Source organism: Glycine max, chromosome 16 (genome assembly GCF_000004515.6).
Source record: "Glycine max cultivar Williams 82 chromosome 16, Glycine_max_v4.0, whole genome shotgun sequence".
In the NCBI taxonomy this organism is placed as follows: domain Eukaryota; kingdom Viridiplantae; phylum Streptophyta; class Magnoliopsida; order Fabales; family Fabaceae; genus Glycine; species Glycine max.
Window position 1 is genome coordinate 37,423,806 of NC_038252.2, and position 24,401 is coordinate 37,448,206.

A 24,401-nucleotide genomic window follows, 5' to 3' on the forward strand; every position below is an offset into this window, starting at 1 on the left:
GGTTGTTCCGGTTGGTACGTAACTCAATTTTGAATTTTCAGAAAACTGGGGTGTCTATGGTCAAGTCTTTTTCTAGAAATGACAAACAGGCAAAGGGTGGGGTCAATCTTATTAGGCTCAAGTTTAACTTTAATAGAACTATTATGAATAATATTTTTTTTGAAAGTATTTAATGTAATTATATTTAAAATTAGAATATAATTAAAACTTCATAAGCTGGAACAATTATAAAATAAATTTTTAGTACCTAGAAGTTTATTACTCGAAAATTTAAAATTTTAGAATGTAAAAGTTAAAATTTTAACCTTGTTTTTATCATAAATAATACCAGAATAAGATTAAAAAAACAAGATTAAAAAGTAAACGAATTTCTAAGGATGCAAAATGTGATTTTGGGATGCATGAACTGGATTCGAAAGTGACTCTTTAGTCAAAAGTTTTGGGCTATCTAATACATAAATTATAATAAAAAAATAATAACACTCTATTATATGTTATCTAAAGAAGTTTAATTACTATTTTTTAGCTTCAATGTAATCTTCTTATTTTTAAAAGGCGTAATTTAGTTTTTTAATTTATTTATTGAGTTTAATTTAGTCTATTTATTTTTAAAGGTTTCAATTAATTACTTTATTTTTAAAAAAGTAGATTCACTTCTGATCCCATTTAAAATTAAGACTGGTTTCATTTTTTGGAAATGCTGGAAGCTGGCGGAAAGAAAAAGGAACCAAATTAAACGTGTTTTTAAAAAAATAAAGGATATGAATAAACTTTTATAAAAAAATAGAGGAATCAACTTAAATTTAAATAAAACTCTCCACTCCACCATTGGAACTTGTAATAGCAGGCCATTAAGAGCTGATACAATATTGACATTGAAAGACATTACTGCGATATATATAATCTCGTATTCTTTAAACTAAAAGCTATTAATTAGCATCTTAGGCTAGATTGCCATACTGGGCCTTATAGTCTCGCCAGAGCTGATCAACTGGCTTTCCCAGTAACTGAACGAAGAACTGATCACTATAACCAGTCCTCATCAACTGGTTAAGTTGAGCCACAAACCCACTTTTGAGAGAATCACAATAATCCAAAAAATGAGCAGTAATATCATAACCCTCATCCCATCTCTGTCCTTGCCCTGGTTTTCTCCAATGACTGGCTGCATAGTTTGCCTTCAGCCTCACAAAATCTGCAATACCTCCAATTAATCCACCAGGAGCCTCACCATTCCCATACCACTGCCAAACGTAGCAAACTTGATGAAACAGCACCCCTGTGATCTCTCTTTTCACATCCCCACCACTATACCCATTAACATATCTTGCACTCACGTGAATCTCGTTGTTCATAGTGTATGCAATACCCTCCATGTCATCCACGACTAAGCTCACCTTCTGCACATTTTTTCTGTCAGAAGGGTTTTTTTGCTGAAAGATCCTCCATACGAATTGGGTGGCCAACTCAAGTGTTCGGTTTGCGTATTCAGCTCCTATTTTGTCACGGAATCTCACACCACCGGGGGTTGTCAGTGCATTGTTTATTACTGTGAACTTATATCCCTGTGTTTCCTGCTTTGTAGCATCAAAGCTTACTTTTAGAATATCTACGATTTCATCAATGGGAATTCTGCTATAATGTTCCACAGCATATTCCCATTCTGCTACTGTTTTTTCAAACAAGTGGGAACCTATGACTTCCAAAGCCAGTGGAAGGCCAGAAGCATAAGCTACCACACGATTCAAGACGTGCTCATAACTTGGATCAATTTTTTCTCTTCTGAAAGCATTCCAAGTAAGCAATTGAAGAGCAGCATTGTCATTCAAAACCTTCACCTCATAAGTTCTTTCAATGCCATGATATTTTAGCAGATGTTTGTCCCGAGTGGTAATGATGACTCTGCTACCGGGACCAAACCAATCAGGTCTTCCAACAATAGCCTTTAATTGCTCGTGCCTGTCTGCATCGTCTAAAATCAAGAGAACCTTCTTTCTTCGGAGCCTATGTTGAATCATTGAAGCTCCTTCTTGCCAACTTGTTAAGTTGATGTCCTTCTCACCAAGTAATTTTAAAAGAAGGATGCTTTGAAGGTGTTTTAACCCATGTTTATTTGATTCTTCTCTCACATTTTGAAGAAAACATGATTCGTCAAAATGGAGAGCAATCAAATTATAAACAGCTAGAGAAAGGGTTGTTTTTCCTAACCCACGCATCCCATGGATCCCTATGATATGGACAACATCATCTGATCCAACATCCAAAAGCTTCATTAAGTCTGTCACTTGTGACTCTAGACCAACTGGATAATCCAGAACATGTAAAGAAGCTCGATTAATCTTCCTAGAGACCTCCTCAACAATGCTCCCAATAAACTTGTATTCATATGCATCTCTGTTTCAAACAAACAAAAAAAGTTCTAATGAAGTCAACCTAAAAGCCTTGCATCCATGTCTTGCTAGGTACATTAATTGTAAAGGTTAACAAGAGCATTTCTTTTCTATTTAAATTTTACTGGTAAAATCAAAGACAAGTAAAACCTAATCCTATAAAAACCATAAAGTAAATTATATTAGTATGATTGTATACCCATCTTTGAAATGATGGCCAGACAAGTCAGCTACTTGTTTCAAAGCCATCCTCCATTTCTGCAGCTTCTCCATCTTAGATTCGAACCTTTTCTGATGCTTAATCATTGCTTCTCCATAACTACCTTTCTGGTGTCTGAGATCAGAAGGATCTACGTTGTAAAAGACCGGTATAACCAACAGCCCTTCACTCTTGCAGTGAAGGATGGTTACAAGTTCATCTAAACAAAATGAGGAAAAAGCATAGTTTTGAGAAAGCACAGTAATAGCAATCCTGGACTCTTGAATTGCCTTCGAAAGTGCAGGTGTTATTTCATCTCCACCGTGAAGCTTCTCTTCATCAAAGAAGGTATGAATTCCCTTCTCACAGAGAGCCCTGTATAGATTGCCAGTGAAACCATAGCGTGTGTCTTCCCCTCTGAAGCTGAGGAACACATCATAGATGAATGGAAGGGAACGTGTTGTTGCAGCCATTATTAGAAGAAAGAAGTTTAGTATGATAATGGTTGATATGGTGGGAGTGTAGAATCAAACTTGAACAAATATGAGAAAGATATATACCAAATGTTATAAAAGTCAAGTACGTCAAGCTCTTATTAATTGTCTGTTATAAAATTCAATTCAAGCTCTTATTCTATGTTATAAAAGTCAAGTTAAGATCTTATAAAGAAAGATGCTCTCACTTTTTTTCATTTTAAATACTACTTTTCATAATCAAATTATCACAAATAAACACTAAAAGCATTTTTAATAATTGGTACTGTATTTCAAATAATTAACTGGTGGTACTACTTATTCTCCCTCCCCAAAAATAATTGTTAATTAGAGAATGAAAATATATATTAAATAATAAGTAATCTGATAATTTTTAATCACAGGAGCTTCAAAATTTGTCTTTTTATGTATATAAATTTCTCATTGAAAGAGTTTTATAATTACCTTGATAATTTTACTGAAATTAAAACACCCACACATAAGATGTTTTACTTTAAGTCAGATGTATTTGTTCGAAAAGTAATAGAAGTTAATTTTGTATAATAAAAAATGTTAACCAATAATTTAGGACATTGATTAAAAAATAAAAATAAAAATTTTGAAAAATCTCACATATGATATACTTTCTTTTTGTAATTTTTAATGCAACTTATTAATTTGATAACGCAACTTCAATTTTGGTGGGTCAAATATGATTTTACATATTTGAATTTTATCTATACTTCTCAATTTATAATCAATTTTTTAATTAAATTTAAAGGCTGATACACTGAATAAGTGATTTGGCACAGTAAAATGAGGAAGAAGCATAGTTTTGAGAAAGCACAGTAATAGCAATCCTGGACTCTCGAATTTCCTTCAAAAGTGCAGGTGTTATTTATTTCGTCTACTCTCAGAAGCTCCTGATACAGTGTAGATTTCCCTGTCATCAAGAGCTTTGTGGAGATTGCCAGTGAAACCATAGCGTGTGTCTAAACCTCTAAAGCTGAGGAACACATCATAGATGGATGCAAGGGAACGTTTCGTTGCAGCCATTATTAGAAGAAACAAGTTTAGTATGATAATGGTTAATTGATATGGTAGGAATGTAGAATCAAACTTGAACAAATATGAAAAAGATAGTATAGAAAATGTAAAGTGGGGCAAACCAAGCATTATTTGACGCGGTCATACAAATGTTTATTATTAGGCAGAGTAACAATGACATATGGGGCCAAACAATAACTAGTAACGCGGACACATCGTACCAAAGTCGATAGCCTTGTGCAAAATATGTGGCTTTTTTTCTTTTGTTTTCTCTCTCTGTCAAATAAGTCAAAATCTTATGTTGTTTAATTTTATTAAGGTCTCAGGTTTTGCTGGATGATGAGAAGAGGATGGTTAAAATTAAAGATAAGATTTCTATATTAATTATTAATAAATTTAATTAATATTTCATATTAATGTCATCAGTAAAGAATATCTTTACTATATCTTCTACCTACAAGCTATGAGACAAGTAGTAAAAAAATTACATTTTATAATTAAATCATTACAATCTAAGTATTTTTTTTGTAGAAGTATAAAATTATTTTTAGTATTTGCTACTGCATGTATTTAAAATAATTAACTGGTGGTACTAAATTGTAATTTCTCCCCGTCCCCCATTAAAATTGTTAGACGTAAAAAGTTAGTCGATTTCACAAATTCTGTGATCTGAGATTAATGAGCAAGAGCACATTCTTTCAACTCCAAGTTGAAGGCTATATTCGGAAATTTAGCTCTGAAAAAGGAAAAAAGGAAACCAAATTCAAAAATTATGATTCATTTAACTTTCCATAGGATGAGAATTAGATGTTTGTTCCAAAGCCAAGAACATGAGCTGAATGGGTTGCCAATAAAAAAATAACGCATTCCCCCTCTGAATGTGAGATATGGCATTCAAAGACTAGTTACTTTGGTCTCCTGGCCTCCTTGTCAAGATAAGATGTTTTCAAACTCAACACTAATAGAAGCTCCTATGGGAATCCGTCCTGATCCTTCGGGGTAGGGTGACATTCACTACTATAAAATGATGATTCAACATCGCCTCAGCTACATGGGTTCGCCTCATCTACATCGGTTGTCGAAAAACCGTTGTAGTAAAACATACGGTGACATTTTTAAAATTAAAACTAACTATGTTAAGGTGTTAATGGCGGTTTTTTATAAAATCGCCTTTTATGTGTATGTTACAAAGACAGTTTTATAAAAACCGTCTTTGTTCATAAATACACTATTATGGTTTTTTAATCACCCATCTTTGAAGTCACGTGATTTTAATTTCAATTCTATTTTCACTTTCGAAGCTGAAGACTACGCCATTTTCTGGTGACATACGCATTTTCTGGTCACCGAATTCAACAATGTCATCGACGCACTGCCGCCGGGGACGACCAACGACCTGCACGAGATCACGAAGCGAATGGTGGCAGGAGGCTTCGGGAAGGAGTGCTCGCACGTGTACAGAAGTTGCCAGAGAGAGTTCTTGGAAGAAAGTGTGTCGAGATTAGGGTTACAGAAGCTCAGCATTGAGGAGGTTCATAAGATGACATGGCAGGACCTCGAAGAGAAGATTAAGAAATGGATTAAGGCCTCCAACATCGCTCTCAAGATCTTCTTCCCCAGCGAGCGCCGTTTCTGTGACCGTGTCTTCTTCGGATTCGCCTCCGCCTCAGACTTCTCCTTCAAGGAGTTTTGTCGCTGGAAAGGCTGTTCCGAATCCTCGACGTGTTTGAGACGCTGCGTGACCTATTTCTGGAGTTTGAGGCTCTGTTTTCTGATCAGTTTAGTGTGTCGCTCAGGAATGAAGCGATTACGATTTGGAAGAGGTTGGGGGAAGAGATTAGGAGAATTTTTATGGAGCTGGAGAATTTGATTCCCGGGATCCGGCAAAGATTGCAGTTCCTGGTAGCGGACTTCATCCGATCACTCGCTATGTGATAAACTACCTCCGTGCCACATGTCAGTCACGGCAGAGCTTGGAACAGTTTTTTGAAGACTATGGCAGGAAATAGTACCCAAAGCTTGATGATAGGGTTCCTTCCTCTTCTTCTCTGTCAGTGCACTATCAAAGAAGCTCCTGGAATAAGGTATTAGGGATTCTGAAGTTCGATAGTAATGGGTCAATGCCCCCTATTAGCTTGGCAAAGTCAACGAAGGAGAAACTCAAGTCGTTTAACACGGTTTTTGAGGAGATATGCAGGGAACAGTCTTCATGGTTTGTCTTTGATGAGCAGCTTAGGGAAGAAATAAGAATTTCGCTTGAGAAAATCTTGCTTCCTGCGTATGGAAACTTTGTTGCAAGGTTTTAGAGTGTTTCAGAGCTTGGAAAGCATGCTGATAAGTATATATATTGAGTACGGAACGGAGGAAATTCAAGCAAGACTCAATGGTTTGTTTCAGTGAAGCAGTGGATCAACTGGTAGCCGAAAGTGAAGGTGAAGCTGCTACTAGTTGTTCTTGTGTATTTGTAGTGTAATTAAATTAAAATACAATGTTTTGATTATCACAAAATTGTAGTCTTGTAGTCGTGTACTATAAATACTACTGTATGTTATTCTTCTTAGCATCATTGTGGAGGATTGAAAAAGGATTTTAAAGTAAGAGCTAGAGTTACAAAATTAACCTTTATGTTGTAACATTTGAGGTGGTTCTTATTGGTTTGTATTTCATAGAATACATTAGAATATATGATAAGATATTCTATGAAATACATACAATTCTATCATGACTCATGTGTTTGAAACTTAATAATGGCTACCAACATTGGATTTTCATATGGTGGTGTAAACTAAGCCGATCATTCCAATATTTGTTTATCAGTTCAATTAAAAAAAATAAATTACATTTTAATTTCTTATAATTTGACTTAAAATACTTTATTCTGTGTTACCTGAACCATATAGAATTTGATATTTTATCATCTTATGTTTTGTTTTAATTTATTATCACATTGATAATTTAGTACATTTTATCTATTTTCTAAAGATTAATATATTTTACTCTCTCCATTTTCAGTTCAAAAAATAGTATATATGTAAAAAGAAAAAAAAAACAAGTTGAGCCACTAATAATGGAGATTAATGTAAAATATATTTGCTTTAAATTGTTGTTTTAAGTTGAGCAAATATTTTTAAGAAATACTAGTAATTTTTTAAACAGAAACTGTAACATAAATGGCCTAAATATACTCTTTGACCATTAGGCTTGAAATGGTAGCAGTTACTAAGATGCGTTTTGTTTTATTAGTAATATTGGTGTTGGAATTGAAGAAATAAAGATATTTTTTAGATGCAAGAAGGAGGAAACTGAAAACAAAGCAAGTAGTACTACTGTGGTGTGGTGTGGTGTTATTTTGTTTCGTTGTCTGCTAATAATTGTAAGCATCAGTAATGGGCAGTGGGTGGCAGCACATGGCCACCGTGCTCCACCAATCACCAATCCAACTTCGCTTTCTTAAATCATATCGACATAAGGACAATTTCGTAATATTTTTATTGTGGAAAGTGAAAACTATGAATCTAGATTATATAACTATAAATAAATGTTTTAAGATTAAAAGTTAGTCCGTGGTTATATACATGACCACTTAATAAAGCTTCATCAAGTGCTTTTTTTAAAATAAAATAAAAATAACCATTCAAATATAATTTAATAGTGTAGGTTCAAAATATTCTGCGTGATTTCTATTTGGAAATGGTTGGTTGTCTTTTCTGGTATGTGTGGCTATACAAACATTCTTGCTGAACTGTTTGTCATCTTTCATGATTTCAATGTACCTTGGAACTCTACTTATTGGCATCATAAAATTGTAGCATACATTAATGTTTCAAGAAAGATAGAGTCTAATTTCAACAGTTTTTGAATAAATTTACACCAATTAATTTTGAAACATGAAGAATACTAAACTAAAACTGAGAGAATAATTATGGGTTGAAGTTTGAACAAATGAAATGGGCGGCTGAGATCATTCACATCAATGCATGTGATAAAAGTAAAATACAACAAACATTAATTGGAAGACTTATTAATTTGTTGGTTTAAATTTTCATAGTCTTAACAAATTCCTCATAGCTAATTTGACCATCACCATCCAAATCTGCAGTTGCAATCATCTCCTCCACCTCTCCAGCAGTTGTGTTTTCACCCAGTTTGATCAGAACTTGCCTCAACTGCATAGCACGGAATGATTTTAACATATGAGGGCATGTGTATGTCTTTGAGCATATATGCAGTTCTTAGTTAATACTAATAAATTCTATATGAAAAAAGGAAGTTAACACTGATAAATTAAAAATGATCAAGTGAAAACTGAAAAACAAGATTTTCTTCCTGATCTTATTTTAAAATGTCAAAACCCAAGACATTTTTTTTAAAACCAAACAGGCAAACAACTATTATTCAGAGTATGCGGAAAGGTTCAAAGTACCATCCTGAATGTGCAAGTGACATTAATGTTCCTTTTTCTTTTCTTTTTTGGCCTTTTTCTCAGTGACATATATAAATATATATGTACATGATATCCTAGCCTCTCACCATACAATTTCATTCCATTTTTAATATACAATTATGGAAAAGGTTGAATTATTAAAAATAATACACGGGTAATTTTATATATTTTTATTATTTTTTGTTTTAAAATTATTGATTTTCCTATTTTAAATTATTAATATTCTGTAAATTTCTAGCTTTTTTTCATTATTCTTTATTTAAAATATCTAGATTTGATCTTTACAAAGAATACTACACTTCTAGCCTCTTTAAAAAGCGCTTCAACAATATCATATATTAAATAAGGTTACTTTAATCTAAATGTATGAATATTATATACTTATTAAATACTTTTTAATCTATTTATACTAACCTTAAACATCAATAATTTTAGAAGGGCTGTAGCAATTTATAAAATAAATTTGTGTGTGTGTAAAAAATATTAAAAGAACAATCAAAGGGAAGATGCACTTTGCAACATCTTGACACTACTTGCTTTTTGTTCAAGTTTGAAGTAACCTTACTTCGTCAGAAATCTCATGAATACTTTGATGGGCGATTGCCGTCAGAAAAAGCAAGTTAAAATAAAAAAATGAATAGAAAGAATAAAAGTTTATACATATACCTCACTTGCTGAAATGTAGCCATTTTGATCCTTGTCAAACACCTTGAAAGCCTCTCTGTATTCTTGCTCTTGATGAGTTCCCTAACCGAGACAGAAAACAGAACTGAACTTAGTATATGGCTGTTCTATATATAATAGTAATAATGAGAAGAATATTAATCTTAGCAAAAAATGCAATATTAATTCCTTACTTGCACTTTGGACTCTTGTTCAACAGGCAGATCGGCAACATGTACTCTAGCAGGATTAATCTTCTCAGAGACCGACGCAACAATTCTCTCAATAAACTTGTACTCATATTCATCTCTGTTATTAATATTTGAACATTAAATTGTGAGACAAGTAAAACTTAATTAATCCAATAAAAATTAAAACATAAAAAGATTGGTATCATTGGGTACCTGTATTTGAAATGAAAGCCAGACAAGTCAGCAACTTGACGCAGAGCCATCTCCCAATTCTGGAACTTTTCTGGAAATCTTATCTTATGCTTAGCCAATGCTTCTCCATAAGTACCCTTCTGGTGTCTGACATCAGAAGGATACACCTTATAAAACACTGGTATAATCATCATCCCATTATACTGGGCGCAGTGAACAATGGATGTAAGTTCATCTAAGCAAAATGAGGAAGAAGCAAAGTCTTCAGAGAGCACAGTGATGGCAATTCTGGAATCTTTAATTGCCTTCAAAAGTGCAGGTGTTATTTCCTCTCCGCTGTGAAGCTTCTCTTCGTCAAAGAAGGTACGAATTCCCTTGTCAGAAAGAGCCCTGTAGAGATTGCTGGTGAAACCATAGCGTGTGTCTTCCCCTCTGAAGTTGAGGAACACATCGTAGATGGATGCACGGGAACTTGTTGTTGCAGCCATTATTAGAAGGAAAAAAGTTTAGAATGAAACTTGAAGAAATATGAAAATGAAAGTATCCCAAATTAATGCTAAGTGTTATAAAGAAGATAACCGCCTTTGTGGAAAATAGCTAAGATGCTCTCACTTTTTTTCATTTTAAAAAAAAAAGTACTTTTTTATAATCAAATTGTTACAAATAAACTATAAAAGTATTTTTAATAATTGGCAACTGGTGTACTAGTAATTCTGCCCCACCCCCTAAAAGAATCTTTAGAGAATCAAAATATATATTAACTAATAAGTGATCTGATAATTTTTAAACAAGTGTTTTATACAGAAGATAGCCGCCTTTATGGGAAATAGCTGTGTTATAAAGAAGATAGCTGCCTTTGTTGAAAATCTCTTGCTTTCTCTCATTCATTGTTATAAAAGTCAAGTCAAGCTCTTATAAAGGAAGATGTTCTCACTTTTTTTTTTCATTTTAAAAAATACTTTTTGTAATCAAATTCTTGCAAATAAACTATAAAAGTATTTTTAATAATTAACTGGTGGTACAACTAATTATGTAGCCCCTATAAAAAAATCTTTAGAGAATCAAAATATATATTAACTAATAAGTAATCTGATAATTTTTAATCACTAGAGCTTCAGAGTTCGTCTTTTATAAAAAACAGAGTAAAAATATAAAAGAGAGATGAAAATAGAAAAGAGATAGAATCTGAGAAAAAAAAGTCATGCGTGAAAATGTTTTACACTATCAATTAATCATATGATAAATTTGTTGATTATTAAACTAACTAGTTTAAAATATTATCTATTAAGTAAAAATTTATTATGAATGCACATAGTTATTTAAAAAAATATATACTAAAAGGATGTAGGACACTGAATTAGGTTAGGACAATCCAAAGCATAACTCAGAATCCATTCTAAAGACTATATTGAGTCTAATTTCAAAATTCTAATTCATCTAAATCAACTTTAAACCGAACTCAGATGATGAAACTAGTTGGATATTGTTCACCCTACAGTGTGATAACTGTAAGGTTTGGAAGGAAAACATTCTTCTCCATTTTGACTAAATCAGCATCGATTATGCTATTAGGAAATGATAAATCATTGAGTATTACTAAAACTAACAGCTCTAGATTTGTACACACATATATATGATGTCTACCAGGCTTAAATTACTGAGGTCATATTGTCAGAGAAACTGGAATTCTACATCTCATAAAATCTAAAAACAACCAGCTATGTGTTCATCCAAGATAATCCTTATGATGATAATGAATAAGACATTCACTTGAAGTATATTTGATTCTAGAGAGGCATAGAACAAAACACATCTATTTTTTATTTACAAGCAAGCACAAATCTATTGATATGCTCAAACTCAGTGAATTAGCATTCCACTTTCTGAAGCTGTAAGCAGCCAATATAGTAGTATGATTAAACCTAAGAAACACTGTTACAAATTTAAGAAGTTTAAGTCTTTCTTCTTCCTGCTCAAACTATTTCTTCATTGGAAGTTGAATGCACCTGACCCTGCACCTTGCAATAGGAAACCCCTAGAAGACCTATTCAAAGCAAAAAGGAATCAATCTAAACTAAGAGGAAAAATAAACCATGGAAATCTCATCAAACATTCTCACCAAATCTCATTTGCATGGAGTCCTGCTGTATCTGTATAAAAATGTTGAATCGCAGTTCTTTCATTCCTTCAATCCATTATCGCGACTTTTAGCAATGCAAAAATCTTTTAGTTGAAGAGAGCAGTCACTAGTTTCCAGCAATGGAAACCACTGCAGCAGGAGCAACTAGCAATAGTTTGTATGGGGATTTTGAACCTTACAGAAGATGGCATACAGAGGAAGGACAACAGACTCTTGAGGAGTTTTCTGCATTGCTCATCAGTTTATTGTCTCACCTCCACTATCCATTTTTTCAAGATATAATCATCATCATATGATCCCTACTTAGCAGCATCTTCCTAATCAATTATGTTGTTTACTAAATTCCAGTTAATCAGTTTCAAATTACTACTAAAAAGAGCACATGTTATGACGCCAAAACGAGGTCGGTTCAAATAAACCATCTTACAATATATGGCCGAGACAATTTTATAAATATGAGGAGTTTAACAAAGAAGGTTATATAAAAACTGCCTTAGAATATATGGCGGTTGGCATCGCTGTGCTTCGGCACGGCTGCGGGGTTTGAGGTCTGGCACAGTTGCTTCTTGCAATGCTGTTAGTGTTCGTGAAGGACCCTTTCCCGCACGTGCAAGCCTAGGAACTGGAAGGGCTTGCTGGTTTCTGCGAGCCTGGCAGAGAGTCAAGTGACATCGTTTTCCTGTTGGCAAAACCCTCGTCTCTCGCTAGTACCCTGGGAACCAAGGTTTTTTATTTTTCTTCTCTTATTTTAAAACCCTTTCTATATAGCTCCATAACTTCATTTTTTATATATGGAGTGGTGGCTGCCGAAGGTAAGTTTTCATCTTCTTTGAACTTCATCATTGCTATTGCCTTCTAAATTTCTGCATTATCATTTTAATTTGTGCAAAAGAAAATGTTCACACCCTTGTTTATTTTCTCTGGATTGCTTCACAGAAGGAGAGCAGAGAGCACAACCAAGTGTTCATCTTTGACTCACCATGAAGCTCATCAGGTTTTTCTCTCTTTGTTGATTTATCTGTGAATTTTCTTCTGTTGTGTTTTTTTAATTAGCATCTCATTCAGTGCATTACAAGGTGATGCAAGTATAAATCTGATTTAGAATCATTCGATAAGCATGTGAAAGGCCTGCATTTTGTGCTTATGAACAGGGAAAGGATATTCTACTTGCTTTGTTGGAAAATCCCATTCTAGTATCAGCCTCAAACTGTTTGAAGGCTAACTCAGAGAGGAAGTTCTCAGTATCTGATGTGTCTAGTCCAGAGAGATCAAAATGGGTTTATATATTCCAGAGAGAATATGCTACCATTGACCCCGCCCTTGTTGATGTAATTTCTTAACTTTTTGCAATGTCATTAAGCTAATATGTATTACTTCAAATGTAATCATTTCCCTTTGACTTCAGTGATGATGTGTAAGAGATAATTTTTGTAAAATTGTAAATTTAATTTTAAACTAGTTCATAGTTCATTATTGTATGCAACTATTAATCTTGTGCATGCAGACAATTCATACTTAATTGGACTAAGTCACATCATATGTGGAATTTCTTTTTCCGGTCCATTTTTTCAAATGTTCCTTCTACTAGGTGTTCAAATATTGGTTTTATTATTTTTAATTTAACACTGCAGGATATCAGTTGCCGCAGAGATACTGATGCAATTTTCCTTTCAGGGGACTTCTAGAATACATATACATTGGAAGGGAGCCGCAAAGATAGTTCTAGGAGCATGTACTCAATATCTTGATTCATATGGTCAATTGCTATCCATTGAAGAAGAGAAAAAGGTTAGGGATGGCAGTTTCAAGTCCAGAGAGCTTGCTGATGGAATGAAATTCATTTAATTGAACATTGGAGATGTTATTTTATTTTTCTTTTGGTTTAGAACAATCAGAAATTAAGGAAAAATACATGGAACAAGGTTTCCAACAAATTTCTTTTTTCTTATCAATGTGATTATAGTGTCATTTGAAGTTACTCTGATAGAGAACCAAATCAAGAAATGGGGAAAAAATCAAAGCACATTGTTCCTTTATTGGAAGCCTAACTCTCACCTTGCAATGCTAGAATTGGAACAAGCAACTCCCCAGAAGACCCATTTAAACAAAAAAGGAATTATTCTCAACCAAGAGGAAAATTAAACCATGAAAATCCCATTACGGTTTCTCACCAGAATCTCATTTGCATGCAGTACGATATTTGTATGAAAAATGTTTAGTCACAATTCTTTCATTCATTCAATCCATTATCATAACTTTTTGCAATACAAATATTTCTAGTTTAGCCGTTTAAGAGGGCATTCACCAGTTTCCTGCAATGGAAAATGATGCTGGAGCAACTAGCAATAGTTTGTAGGGGATTTTGAACCTTACCGCAAATGGCTTACAAAGGAAGGACAACAGACTCTTGAAGAGTTTTCTGACTTTGCCTTCTCTGTTTCTTAGCATTTTCACCTCAACATTTATTTTTAGATAGTGGTGTCTGTTGGACTTTGACTTGTTTATTTCTTAGGCTGCTTCCTATCCTTATTAATGGCACGTTTTTAATCTCCATTCATAAATTTAAAAACAACAAGCTATCAGCCATCCTAAGACAATCCTTATCAAGAAAATGAAGAAGACATTATCTAGCTTAAATTACACTAGTTATTCCTTAGATTTGGTGAAATTTTCACAACCTTTTCATACTTTTTTTACCCCTACACTAACCCCTCAATTATTTCAAAAATATTATTCCAGTACCTCTTATACATTATACTAACCTTCCTTAATTGTTTGAAGAACATTACACTGTGTTCACTTATAAAGAAGGTAGTTGTAAATGTTAAAAAAAATAATACTTAATAATTTAGAGAGGCATATAGAAGTAGAAGTAAACACAAATCTATTTATATGCCCAACTCAAACTCAATAAGAATCCTAAGTAGACATTCTTCTTACAAGTATAAAAAATTTAACTTTCTCAACTGCTATGAACAGTTGATATAGATCATATAGTAGTATGCTAGCTAAATCCTAAGAAGTACACTTTCAAAATTTAACTAATTGAAGTTTTTCTCCTTCCTGATCAAATTATTTAGCATAACCAGCGGGAATCTGATCATCGTAGCAATTAGAAGAGAAAAAGTTAAACATCCAAAAACAAATGTATATACATACAAAAATAAATATAAAAATAAATTACAAATATATTATTATATTGTTTTATAGTAGAACTTGTAAGGGAAAATCTAAAAGTAAACAAAAAGTATATTAAAGATTTCTTTTTACTTTATTTTAATTACAATGTATATATAAGATAAATACCTGTTGGTTTATGTAATTTTGAAGTGTAACTATAAAAATATATACAAAGATAAAACTTGAAAGGTTATATATAGAAAATGCATAAAGTAGTGAAAGATGAATATAAATGAGTCAAAAGTACATGATGAAGATAGGGTGAAGAGCAGTTGGGTTAAGTCAATTTTTTTCAACTGAAACCAAAATAATAAAATAAAAAACAAAAAAAAATAAGAAAAAAGCTATGGAAAACTTGCGTGTTCCCAAAGCTATGGTTTGTAGTAAGGAGCGGCTTTCTGATGCAGAGCTGCTGAGATATGGATCATCAAATCGAATATCTTCCTCCATACTGCCTTCTTCTCTGAATATATGGATTCCAGTTGCTTTAATGAGTGAGCTCTCTAAGTCTAACACACCTTCTTTTCTTTTTTGCTTTTCATAGTCTAACACACTTTGATATCTAACCTCCACATGGTTCCATTCCTTTTCCCTAGCCACTTCTAAAGCAAACAGAGATCTAGAGGGACGAAAGATATGTGTATGATCCAATTTCAACATACTGTAACTTTCATAATCGAGCAGATAGTTTAGAATTTTTCCATCGATGAACACCTTGGGTATAACGAAAGTTTGCAGGTCATCCGACACAGGTGCAATAAGAAGACAAAGAAGTTTGGAAGGGAATTTATTACGAAACCAGAAAGAACTTGAATGTCCACTGCTTTGCTGATCCAACCACTCTGGTATTCTTGTTCCTGGAAACACAAACTCGGTTCCTCCAGCCTCATACAGTTCCTGTTAGTCATAATTCATACAGAATTCATAAGTTTAACAACATTAAGTGCACTATACATCATCAAATCCTGTACAGTAACAAAAAAGACAATACCTGATTTAAAAACATGCTTTTACTCGAGGAAGTCAAGGATGCACAGTTTCTTGCATGGAAATAACATAAGTTTGGTGGAAGCCCTCTAATTTCCTGAAGATGCTCGCAATCACTCACCATAAGTGCTCTTAAAAATTTCAATTCTTTGAAGAATTCAGGAAGGATTGTGAAATTATTCCCCGATAGATCTAAATATCCTACACGAGCAAACCTCTTGGAACCTGTTAAAAAAAATCATCACAGAGATTGCAATTCATGGCAGAAAACGAAAGTTTCATTGAAGACGGTATTGAGCCCACTTTTTCTTCACCTCCTTCCGATTCTACCCATTGCCACCTGTTACAATTTTTAATTTGGAATCGAAACAGATTGGGCATCATGGCTAAGCTACATCGTAACTGAACAATTCCACAGCTCCACAGGGATAACAGTTGGAGTCCAATAAGATTTTGAAATGAAAATGGCAATTCTTTTATGGGAAGGCCATCCAATTCAAGGCTCTTTATGTTTTCCATCTCTCCTAATATTTCTGGAAAATAATCAAGACTGGAACAGTGAGAAAGTTCAAGTGTTTCAAGAGAGGTCAAGTTGAGAGGCGGAAAACTCGTAAGCTTCCTGCAACCATAAGCACTCAACTTTTTTAAGTTTTTTCAGAAAACCAATGGAGTCATCAACTGCAACTAAACTCTCACACCCTTCAAATGAAAGTTCCCTCAAATTTGCGAGATCAGATACATCAGGTATCTTTGTTAAAAATTCGCACTGGTCAAAATTTAAAACTGTTAGATGTCCCAACTTCTGCAAGGAAAAAAAAAAGAAATAAGAAACAAATGAATAAATTTAATTCACAGAATGAGAAAAATATAATCTTTAAACTTGCCTTCGATGGGCCATGGAACTCAAATGACTTAATGGAACTGTTAGGTAACTTGCATATAACAAGGTTCATCGGATCAAAGTTCGATGGTAAACAATTTGAAGGATATCTGTGCCATTCCAGTACTCTCAAACCTTCTGGAAAATAACTGGGACCTTTGGAAAATTTGCCATTTCTAATAATAAGTATTTTAAGGTTTTCCATCTTCATGAAGGCGTTTTCATTCCATTCCACTGTTTCTTCTTTGTCAGATATTGAGAAATCCACACATATGATTTCAATTTTACTAGTTCCCTGTTAATGCAAAAAGGCATGAATCAACCACAATACAACTTGTGTGAAATATCAATTGACTCGCTTAGAAAAATTTACAAATTATCAAGAAAAAGTTAACTATGATGTAAATATGAGATAGACAAAAAAATTCAACTATTCATGAGCTCACTCACCGTGTTGTGTTTTAAAACTTGAATTATATCTTTTGGTGACAATAATCTCTTGCACTTCCCGGGCTCTTCTGGTGATCTCTGCCGCTCAATTTCTCTACCCATGTCCTGAATCAGGTCGTGCATTTCCACAGTATCACACCAGCTACGCTTTATGAGAGATTTTTCAACCAACACCCCAATATGATGCTTCTTGCAGTTACCATAAAGAGCACGGAGTATATCATCAACCTCTGTCCATTTATACCCTTTGAAGCAACACGCAATGTCAAGAAAAACATTCTTTTGTTCTTCCTCCAAAGCATCAAAGCTTACATTTAGAATCTTTAGGATTTCATGACTGGGAATTCTTTTATAATATTCCACAGCAGATTCCCATTCTGCTACTGTTTTATCAAACAAGTTAGAACCTATGATTTCCAACGCCAATGGAAGGCCAGAAGCATAAGCTACTACACCATTCAAGACCTCCTCATAACTTGGATGAATTTTCTCTCTTTTAAAAGCTTTCCATGTAAGCAATTGAAGTGCATCATTCTGATTCAAAACCTTCACCTCATAAGTTCTTTCAACCTCATGATATTTTAGCAGATGTTTGTCCCGAGTGGTAATGATGACTCTGCTACCCGGACCAAACCAATCAGGTCTTTCAACAATAGCCTTCCTTTAATTGCTCGTGTTTGTCAACATCGTCTAAAATCAAGAGAACCTTCTTTCTCTGGAGCCTATGTTGTATCGTTGAAGCTCCTTCTTGCCAACTTGTTAAGGTGATGTCCTTCTCACCAAGTAATTTTGAAGGAAGGATGCTTTGAAGGTGTTTTAACCCATGTTTATTTGATTCTTCTCTCACGTTTTGAAGAAAACAGGATTCATCAAAATGGAGAGCAATCAAATTATAAACTTCCAGAGCAAGTGTTGTTTTTCCTAACCCGCCCATTCCATGGATCCCTATGATTTGGACAAGATCATCGGATCCAACATCCAAAAGCTTCATTACCTCTGTCACTTGTGATTCTAGACCAACTGGATAATCCGCAATATGTAAAGAAGTACGATTAATCTTCCTAGAGAGCTTCTCAACAATACTCCCAATAAACTTGTATTCATATGCATCTCTGTTTCAAACAAACAAAAAAAGTTCTGATGAAGTCAGCCTAAAATCCTTGCATCCATGTCTCGATAGGTACATTAATAGTCAAGGTTAACAGGAACATTTCTTTTCTATTTAAATTTTACTAGTTAAATCAATAGACAAGTAAAACCTAATCCAATAAAAACCATAAAGTAAAATATATTAGTATGATTGTATACCCATCTTTGAAATGATAGCCAGACAAGTCAGCTACTTGATGCAAAGCCATCCTCCATTTCTGCAGCTTCTCCTTCTTAGCTTTGAACCCCTTCTGATGCTTAGCCATTGCTTCTCTATAACTACCTTTCTGGTGTCTGACATCAGAAGGATCTACCTTATAAAAGACCGGTATAACCAACAGCCCTTCACTCTTGCAGTGAAGGATGGTTACAAGTTCATCTAAACAAAACGAGGAAGAAGCATAGTTTTGAGAAAGCACAGTAATAGCGATCCTGGACTCTTGAATTGCATTGGAAAGTGCAGGTGTTATTTCGTCTCCGCTGTGAAGCTTCACTTCGTCAAAGAAGGTATGAATTCCCTTGTCACAAAGAGCCCTGTAGAGATTGCCAGTAAAACCATGGCGTGTGTCTTCCCCTCTGAAGCTGAGGAACACATCGAAGATGGATGCAAGGGAATGTGTTGTCGCAGCCATTATTAGAAGAAAAAAGTTTAGTATGATAATGGTTGATATGGTGGGAGTGTAGAATCAAACTTGAACAAATATGAAAAAGATAGTATACAAAATGTTTATTATTACTTTTTTTTTCTTTTCTCTCTCTGTCAAATAAGTCAAAATCGTACTAAATTTTAATTTCTCCCCGTCCCCCATTAAAATTGTCAGACATAAAATTTAGTAAATTTCACAAATTCTGTGAGCTGAGATTAATGTGCAAGAACAAATTCTTTCAACTCCAAGTTCATGGAAGTTTCGTGGATATTGCAAATAGAACCTTGGTGGATGTTACACGGACATATATATATATATATATATATATATATATATATATATATATATATATATCTCGTACGAAGTACTATATTATTACGCGGACATACGGTTGAAATTTGTGGAAAATATGTGTGTTTTTTTGTTTGTTCCTTTCTGAAATTTATGATTGCGCGTAACCCGAGGTCTACGTTCTACAAAAGAATGCCATTAAGACTAAAGAAAGATGATTCGGCATTTTCATCTAAATTACTACTTTTTAGAATGCTACCAACACATTAACAACCTAAGCAGCACATTAACAAAATTGAACCGGGTTAAGATACTCTCCTTCCTTGTCACTATTATTTCTTTATACCCAGATTCATATTTTCATTACCAGTCATTTACAAACTATAGTTTTCTTCATGTTATTGTTTTTTTGACTGTTATAACGTGTTTCATTGCACAAAACGCAAATGGCCCACTACTTAACGATCTAGACTAGGATGCCAATTCTGATGCAATAAGATAGTACAGAGGGAGTATATTTTTCTCAAGTTTATCTAAACGCAAATGGTGCTGCTACTAGCAATCGCTTTTATGATGATTTTGGGCCTTATTGCAAATGGCTTACAAAGGATGGACAAGCGACTCTTGAGATTAATTTGAAGGGTATTAATTAAAATTCATTTTCTCCTTATATGTTCTCATTTGGATGACATTAATCTTAATGTGCAAATTATATTTTCAGTCAATTTATTATCCATTAGAATTAGATGTTGGAAGATTCCATAACAAAAAGATAGTATGTAATGGGCAATCTCATCTTTTGTGTTAGTTTTTAATTTAATATTAAATTCAAATTCTAAGATAAAATTAGAATTTATTCTAGGAATAATGAGTTTATTATACTACTTATTATTAAATCATTTACAAATGTTCGTTTATAGGGATAAGGGTACATGATGGTCCCATATATATATCACCTAACAATTTCTTCAAACTTTACACCTTTATTTTTAAGGACGCATAACCTAATAAGAATATCATAATTAATCGCCCCAAACTTGATAAGTAATAAGAGAAAATATTTCTGACATCATTTAAAAATGGAAAGAAAATCATAATAATAAACTAAGATGAAATTTATTCTAATGGTATACATATGGTAATCTTTTCTGATCTTAAACTCTTCAAAAAGGAGCAACTTAAGATTCAAACCTACAAAAATTCATGGAGAAAGGCCTATGGATGCATCCAATAACAAATAGAGCCGTTTACGCATAGAAATTAAAATTTCAAAAGGATGTAATATGAATTCAATCCATGAAAAGTTTTCTCATGGGGTTCTTTTCATTGCAATGCCTAAAGAAGCAGACACGGAGAACCATTTCATTTGGGGGAAAGAAACAAGAAAGAGAGTATCCCCCATTAAAGTTGCAATTGGAGTGGTGTTCGTGGTGGCACTTGAAACTTATATAGCTCTATTAGTAAGTAGTGATGCAATAGTTAAGTTGATTAATTAACTAGACCACAAGAACTACAATGAGATGGGGTTAAAATCAGGATATATGTGACCTATGCTAATAATAATGCATAGAATTACTTGCTTTCAGAATGTTTTCTGTGGCAATGAGAAAATTAAAGTGAATAAGGTGTGTATATTTTATGTTTCCTTGTGACATACCTTGGAAGAATAATAATAAAGAATGGTTTGGATCACCTAAATCCATTCATGCTTTGATGGTAATTACTAATTAGTGTTATGTAGTATTTATTTATTTTTATCTATGACTGATTTATAACCTAAAAGGTTGAATTTAAAAATATTTAATTAATTAAAGTCTAAGAATAATTATTTAATTCTATAAAAAAGTAATTAATTATTTAATTTTGGTAACTGTAAGTTCATATTTTTTTTTCAATGTTGATTCTCGTAAAAAAAACTGTTCATTTTTATGTTGTACTTTTTCAATTTAGATTTTTTAAGATATTTTGTTTTTTTAGTTTGTAATTTTGTATTTTTTAATTTTATTCCACATAAGCAAGCGAAGTCTTATGATGACTATAAATAAAAAATTAAAATTAAAAAATCACAAACTTACAAAACTAAAAATAAAAAAAAAAACTAAACCAAAATTGGGAAAAATCAACTTATATGAATTAAAATTAAAAAAATAAACTGATAAAAAAAACACTAACTTATATTTAAGTCTTAAAATATTAAACATAACTTAAAACATTGATTGAGACTTGAAAGTGGCTTTGTTATTATTTTAAAAAAAAATGAAAACAAAAATAAAAATAAAAACTCAAATCAAGCATTAGCTAAAATAGTGTTTTGGTTTGAAATTTTTATGTTTTTATTTAAGAAAACATAAAATAAAAGTAAAAATAAGTTTGTTTAAAATTTAAAAAGTACTTTTTTAAAAAATATTTTCAAAAATAAATTCAAAACTAAAAATAACATATAAATATTTTTAGTCTTTTATGAAAAAATATTATAAAAAAAAATTAAAATGCAGTGGCACCTGTAGCACTTTGTTTTTTTACATATTTTCTTAAAATTTGAAACCAATTTGATGATAAAAATTATTTTTAAAAAGCAAACAGTAAAAAAACCAAGCTGAAATGAATTTTGGTCCATGTTTTGATCTGCGGAAACTCCTCTATTCTCAAAACCCTAAGCCGACATCACCATTCATCCGATGAGTTCGAGAGGAGCGACCGCGGTGCTATCTCGTGCCAGCAGGATTCGGTCGAAGCTGCAAACGGCGCTGGAAGCCACCGTTTTGGAGGTGGACGACGTGTCGTACCAGCACGCGGGCCACGCCGCCGTGAAGGGTAGTTCCGACAAAGAAACCCACTTCAACCTCAACATCGTCTCCCCCAAGTTCGAGGGCCAGAGCCTTGTCAAACGACACCGTCTCATCTACGACCTCCTCGCCGACGAGCTCCAGAGCGGCCTCCACGCCCTCTCCATCGTCGCCAAAACTCCCCACGAAACAAACCCTTCTAAGTGACTCCTTGGGAGTGTCAAAGTTCGAAGCTTTTCCGCTCTGAGTGCCGAAATCTTTGGTCTTCTTTTGTTTGGAACGTGTTTGCTCTGTGAATGGAACCCTAATCATCTTATGTGGCTGTGTGGTCCGTAGAATGTGAGATGTTTTACGATTATTTGTGATCAAATTGATTATGTATTACTTTCATCCTACTTATTTAATACGCTTGTGTACTTTTACTTATTGGATGTGCATAACAAATTCAGTTATCTTATTTCAAAACTTTCCTGGTGTCTAATTCACAATTCCCTTAATCTTGAGTTGCGACAGTTATTTAATTAAGACTCTTGCATTTAGATGTGCATGTATAATGTATTGATACTGAAGGCAAACTATTCTTTTCTCTGAAAGAATTCGGTATGTCTAGACTTAATTTTGTCGTTAGTTTGTAATGTCAAAGGTGACTCCCAACACTGGCAAATGTGAAAGGCTTCTCATATTGAATTGCCTTTTAGAATCTTTTGTGCGAGGGTGGTTTCACCCTAATAAGATGAGTTTTATGGGATAGGGGTGATGGTAGTCAATTTTGGCCTTTTTGTCTTGGATGCTTTTGATGAGTTTCCACAATTTCATGCATTGTTTTCAAACTCAGAGTGTTAACTCCTAAAATCATCTGAGTTTAAGAGCTTACCATTCCAAATTGCACTCACTTGTTTCTGAAATCGTTTCTTGGTAGGATTGCTTTGTGCGGGGATCATTCAAAATCAGTCTAAATCGTGAACTCAGGTCTGATTTCATAAATTCATCTCTGTGTCAGATTCACAGCAAAAGAATGTTGACTTGTGGCTGGACCCCAACAATTAGGTCTCAGCTCTCATGTTTTCTCTCACTTGATTGGGCTCAACTTTCTCACAAAACAGAGTCCACCTTCTGCCGTGTTGAAGTTGCCCCTCCCTCACTTTTTCTCTCACATGTCTCTTCTCCTGTGTTGAATTTGTGTCTCTCCCTTGGCTGTGTCGAAGTCACCTCTTCTGTCACACTTCACACCTTCCTCTGCCATTTGCAACAGGTTAAAGCTCCTTCCTCTGTCACAGCGACCCATTCAGCTCATCCACTCATGTGAGTCTAATTTTGGTCCATTATTTTCACTTTGGCTTATTAGTGATAAGCTCATTATTCACTTTTTGATCCATTCAGCACTAATGTAACTATAAATCTGATACCTTTCGGTCCATTTACACTCCTATCAACTCGTTCAGTGTAATTTTTATTATTCTAATACGTTTTATTTGTAATTATTCTGATGCATTTATAAATTATAATTTTATTATATAACTACAAATCTCCACTGATTACTGTCTTGATCTTGTGTATGACTTACATAATTTCTGATATTGGTGGATCTGGGTCGATGTGGTTTTTGCTACTTTGCTTTATTGTGGAGCTAAAGTGTTAAATAATTGTGAGTATTATATTTATGCGTTTATGTTATTTATAGGTTTTTAATATTATTTTTAAATTAGATAAATTCTTATAAGTTTAAGAATTGAGTCTGCAGAAGCTCTACAATGATAGTCCTGTGCTTTTTGTTGATATGACTAAAGCTCCTATGATGAATTAACCAGATGCCATAAAACTTCTAATTCCATCGTTCCAATGTCTGAAGATAATTAGTTTTTCTTATTAGTTTTTCTTGATATTTTGTGGACAGTTTTTCCCAAAGTGATTTCAGGATTGTTCTTTGTTGCTTCTCTCACTCACACACAAAATAGAAAGGCATCAGGAAGCAATATGACCAAAGGGAGGATGGAAGCTATCAATCAATCAATTGGACTTTGGCTTGTTTATTTCTTAGGCTACTTCCTATCCTTATTAATGCCTCGTTTTTAATTTCCATTCATAAATTTAAAAACAACAAGCTATCAGCCATCCTAGGACAATATCACTTTACTTCTTAAACTTAATACTTATTGTCATTTAGTCCACGAAGCGATGCTTATATATTTATTTAAGTCACACAACATTTAGAATTTTGGACTAAAATAAGTGGCATCTTGCATTTTCAAAGATTTTTTTTTCTAACCTAAGAAAATATTTTTTTTTTATCAT

At 33.4% G+C, this 24,401-nt stretch overlaps 3 protein-coding genes and 2 pseudogenes across 8 annotated transcripts; 2 read left to right on the forward strand and 3 right to left on the reverse strand.

The window, feature by feature from the left end:
- Positions 1-741: 741 nt before the first annotated feature.
- Positions 742-3,499, reverse strand: LOC100776464 (TMV resistance protein N). The gene is made up of 2 exons (XM_003549129.3): positions 2,590-3,499; positions 742-2,394 (listed from the first exon to the last, which is right to left on the reverse strand). The coding sequence occupies exons 1-2, from the start codon at positions 3,060-3,062 to the stop codon at positions 942-944; spliced, it is 1,926 nt and encodes a 641-aa protein (XP_003549177.1). The 5' UTR covers positions 3,063-3,499; the 3' UTR covers positions 742-941.
- Positions 3,500-5,445: 1,946 nt separating this feature from the next.
- LOC100776991 (exocyst complex component EXO70B1-like) lies at positions 5,446-6,677 on the forward strand (annotated as a pseudogene).
- Positions 6,678-7,901: 1,224 nt separating this feature from the next.
- Positions 7,902-10,138, reverse strand: LOC100527447 (disease-resistance protein). The gene is made up of 4 exons (NM_001249283.2): positions 9,621-10,138; positions 9,411-9,525; positions 9,220-9,300; positions 7,902-8,275 (listed from the first exon to the last, which is right to left on the reverse strand). Exons 1-4 carry the CDS (start codon positions 10,085-10,087, stop codon positions 8,144-8,146), a joined length of 795 nt encoding a protein of 264 aa, NP_001236212.2. The 5' UTR covers positions 10,088-10,138; the 3' UTR covers positions 7,902-8,143.
- Positions 10,139-15,092: 4,954 nt separating this feature from the next.
- Positions 15,093-19,207, reverse strand: LOC100777519 (disease resistance protein RUN1-like; annotated as a pseudogene).
- Positions 19,208-21,920: 2,713 nt separating this feature from the next.
- On the forward strand, positions 21,921-24,182 carry LOC100818493 (protein BOLA1, chloroplastic). 6 transcript variants are annotated; one of them, XM_006599638.4, is made up of 4 exons: positions 21,921-22,448; positions 23,029-23,078; positions 23,213-23,754; positions 24,004-24,182. In XM_006599638.4, the coding sequence occupies exon 1, from the start codon at positions 22,002-22,004 to the stop codon at positions 22,314-22,316; it is 315 nt and encodes a 104-aa protein (XP_006599701.1). In that variant the 5' UTR covers positions 21,921-22,001; the 3' UTR covers positions 22,317-22,448; positions 23,029-23,078; positions 23,213-23,754; positions 24,004-24,182. The 6 variants fall into 6 exon arrangements, with proteins under 6 accessions (XP_006599701.1, XP_003548300.1, XP_040866594.1 ...); XM_003548252.5 differs by having other exon boundaries at positions 23,029-23,754; XM_041010660.1 differs by having other exon boundaries at positions 23,029-23,411.
- The last annotated feature ends 219 nt before the right edge of the window (positions 24,183-24,401 follow it).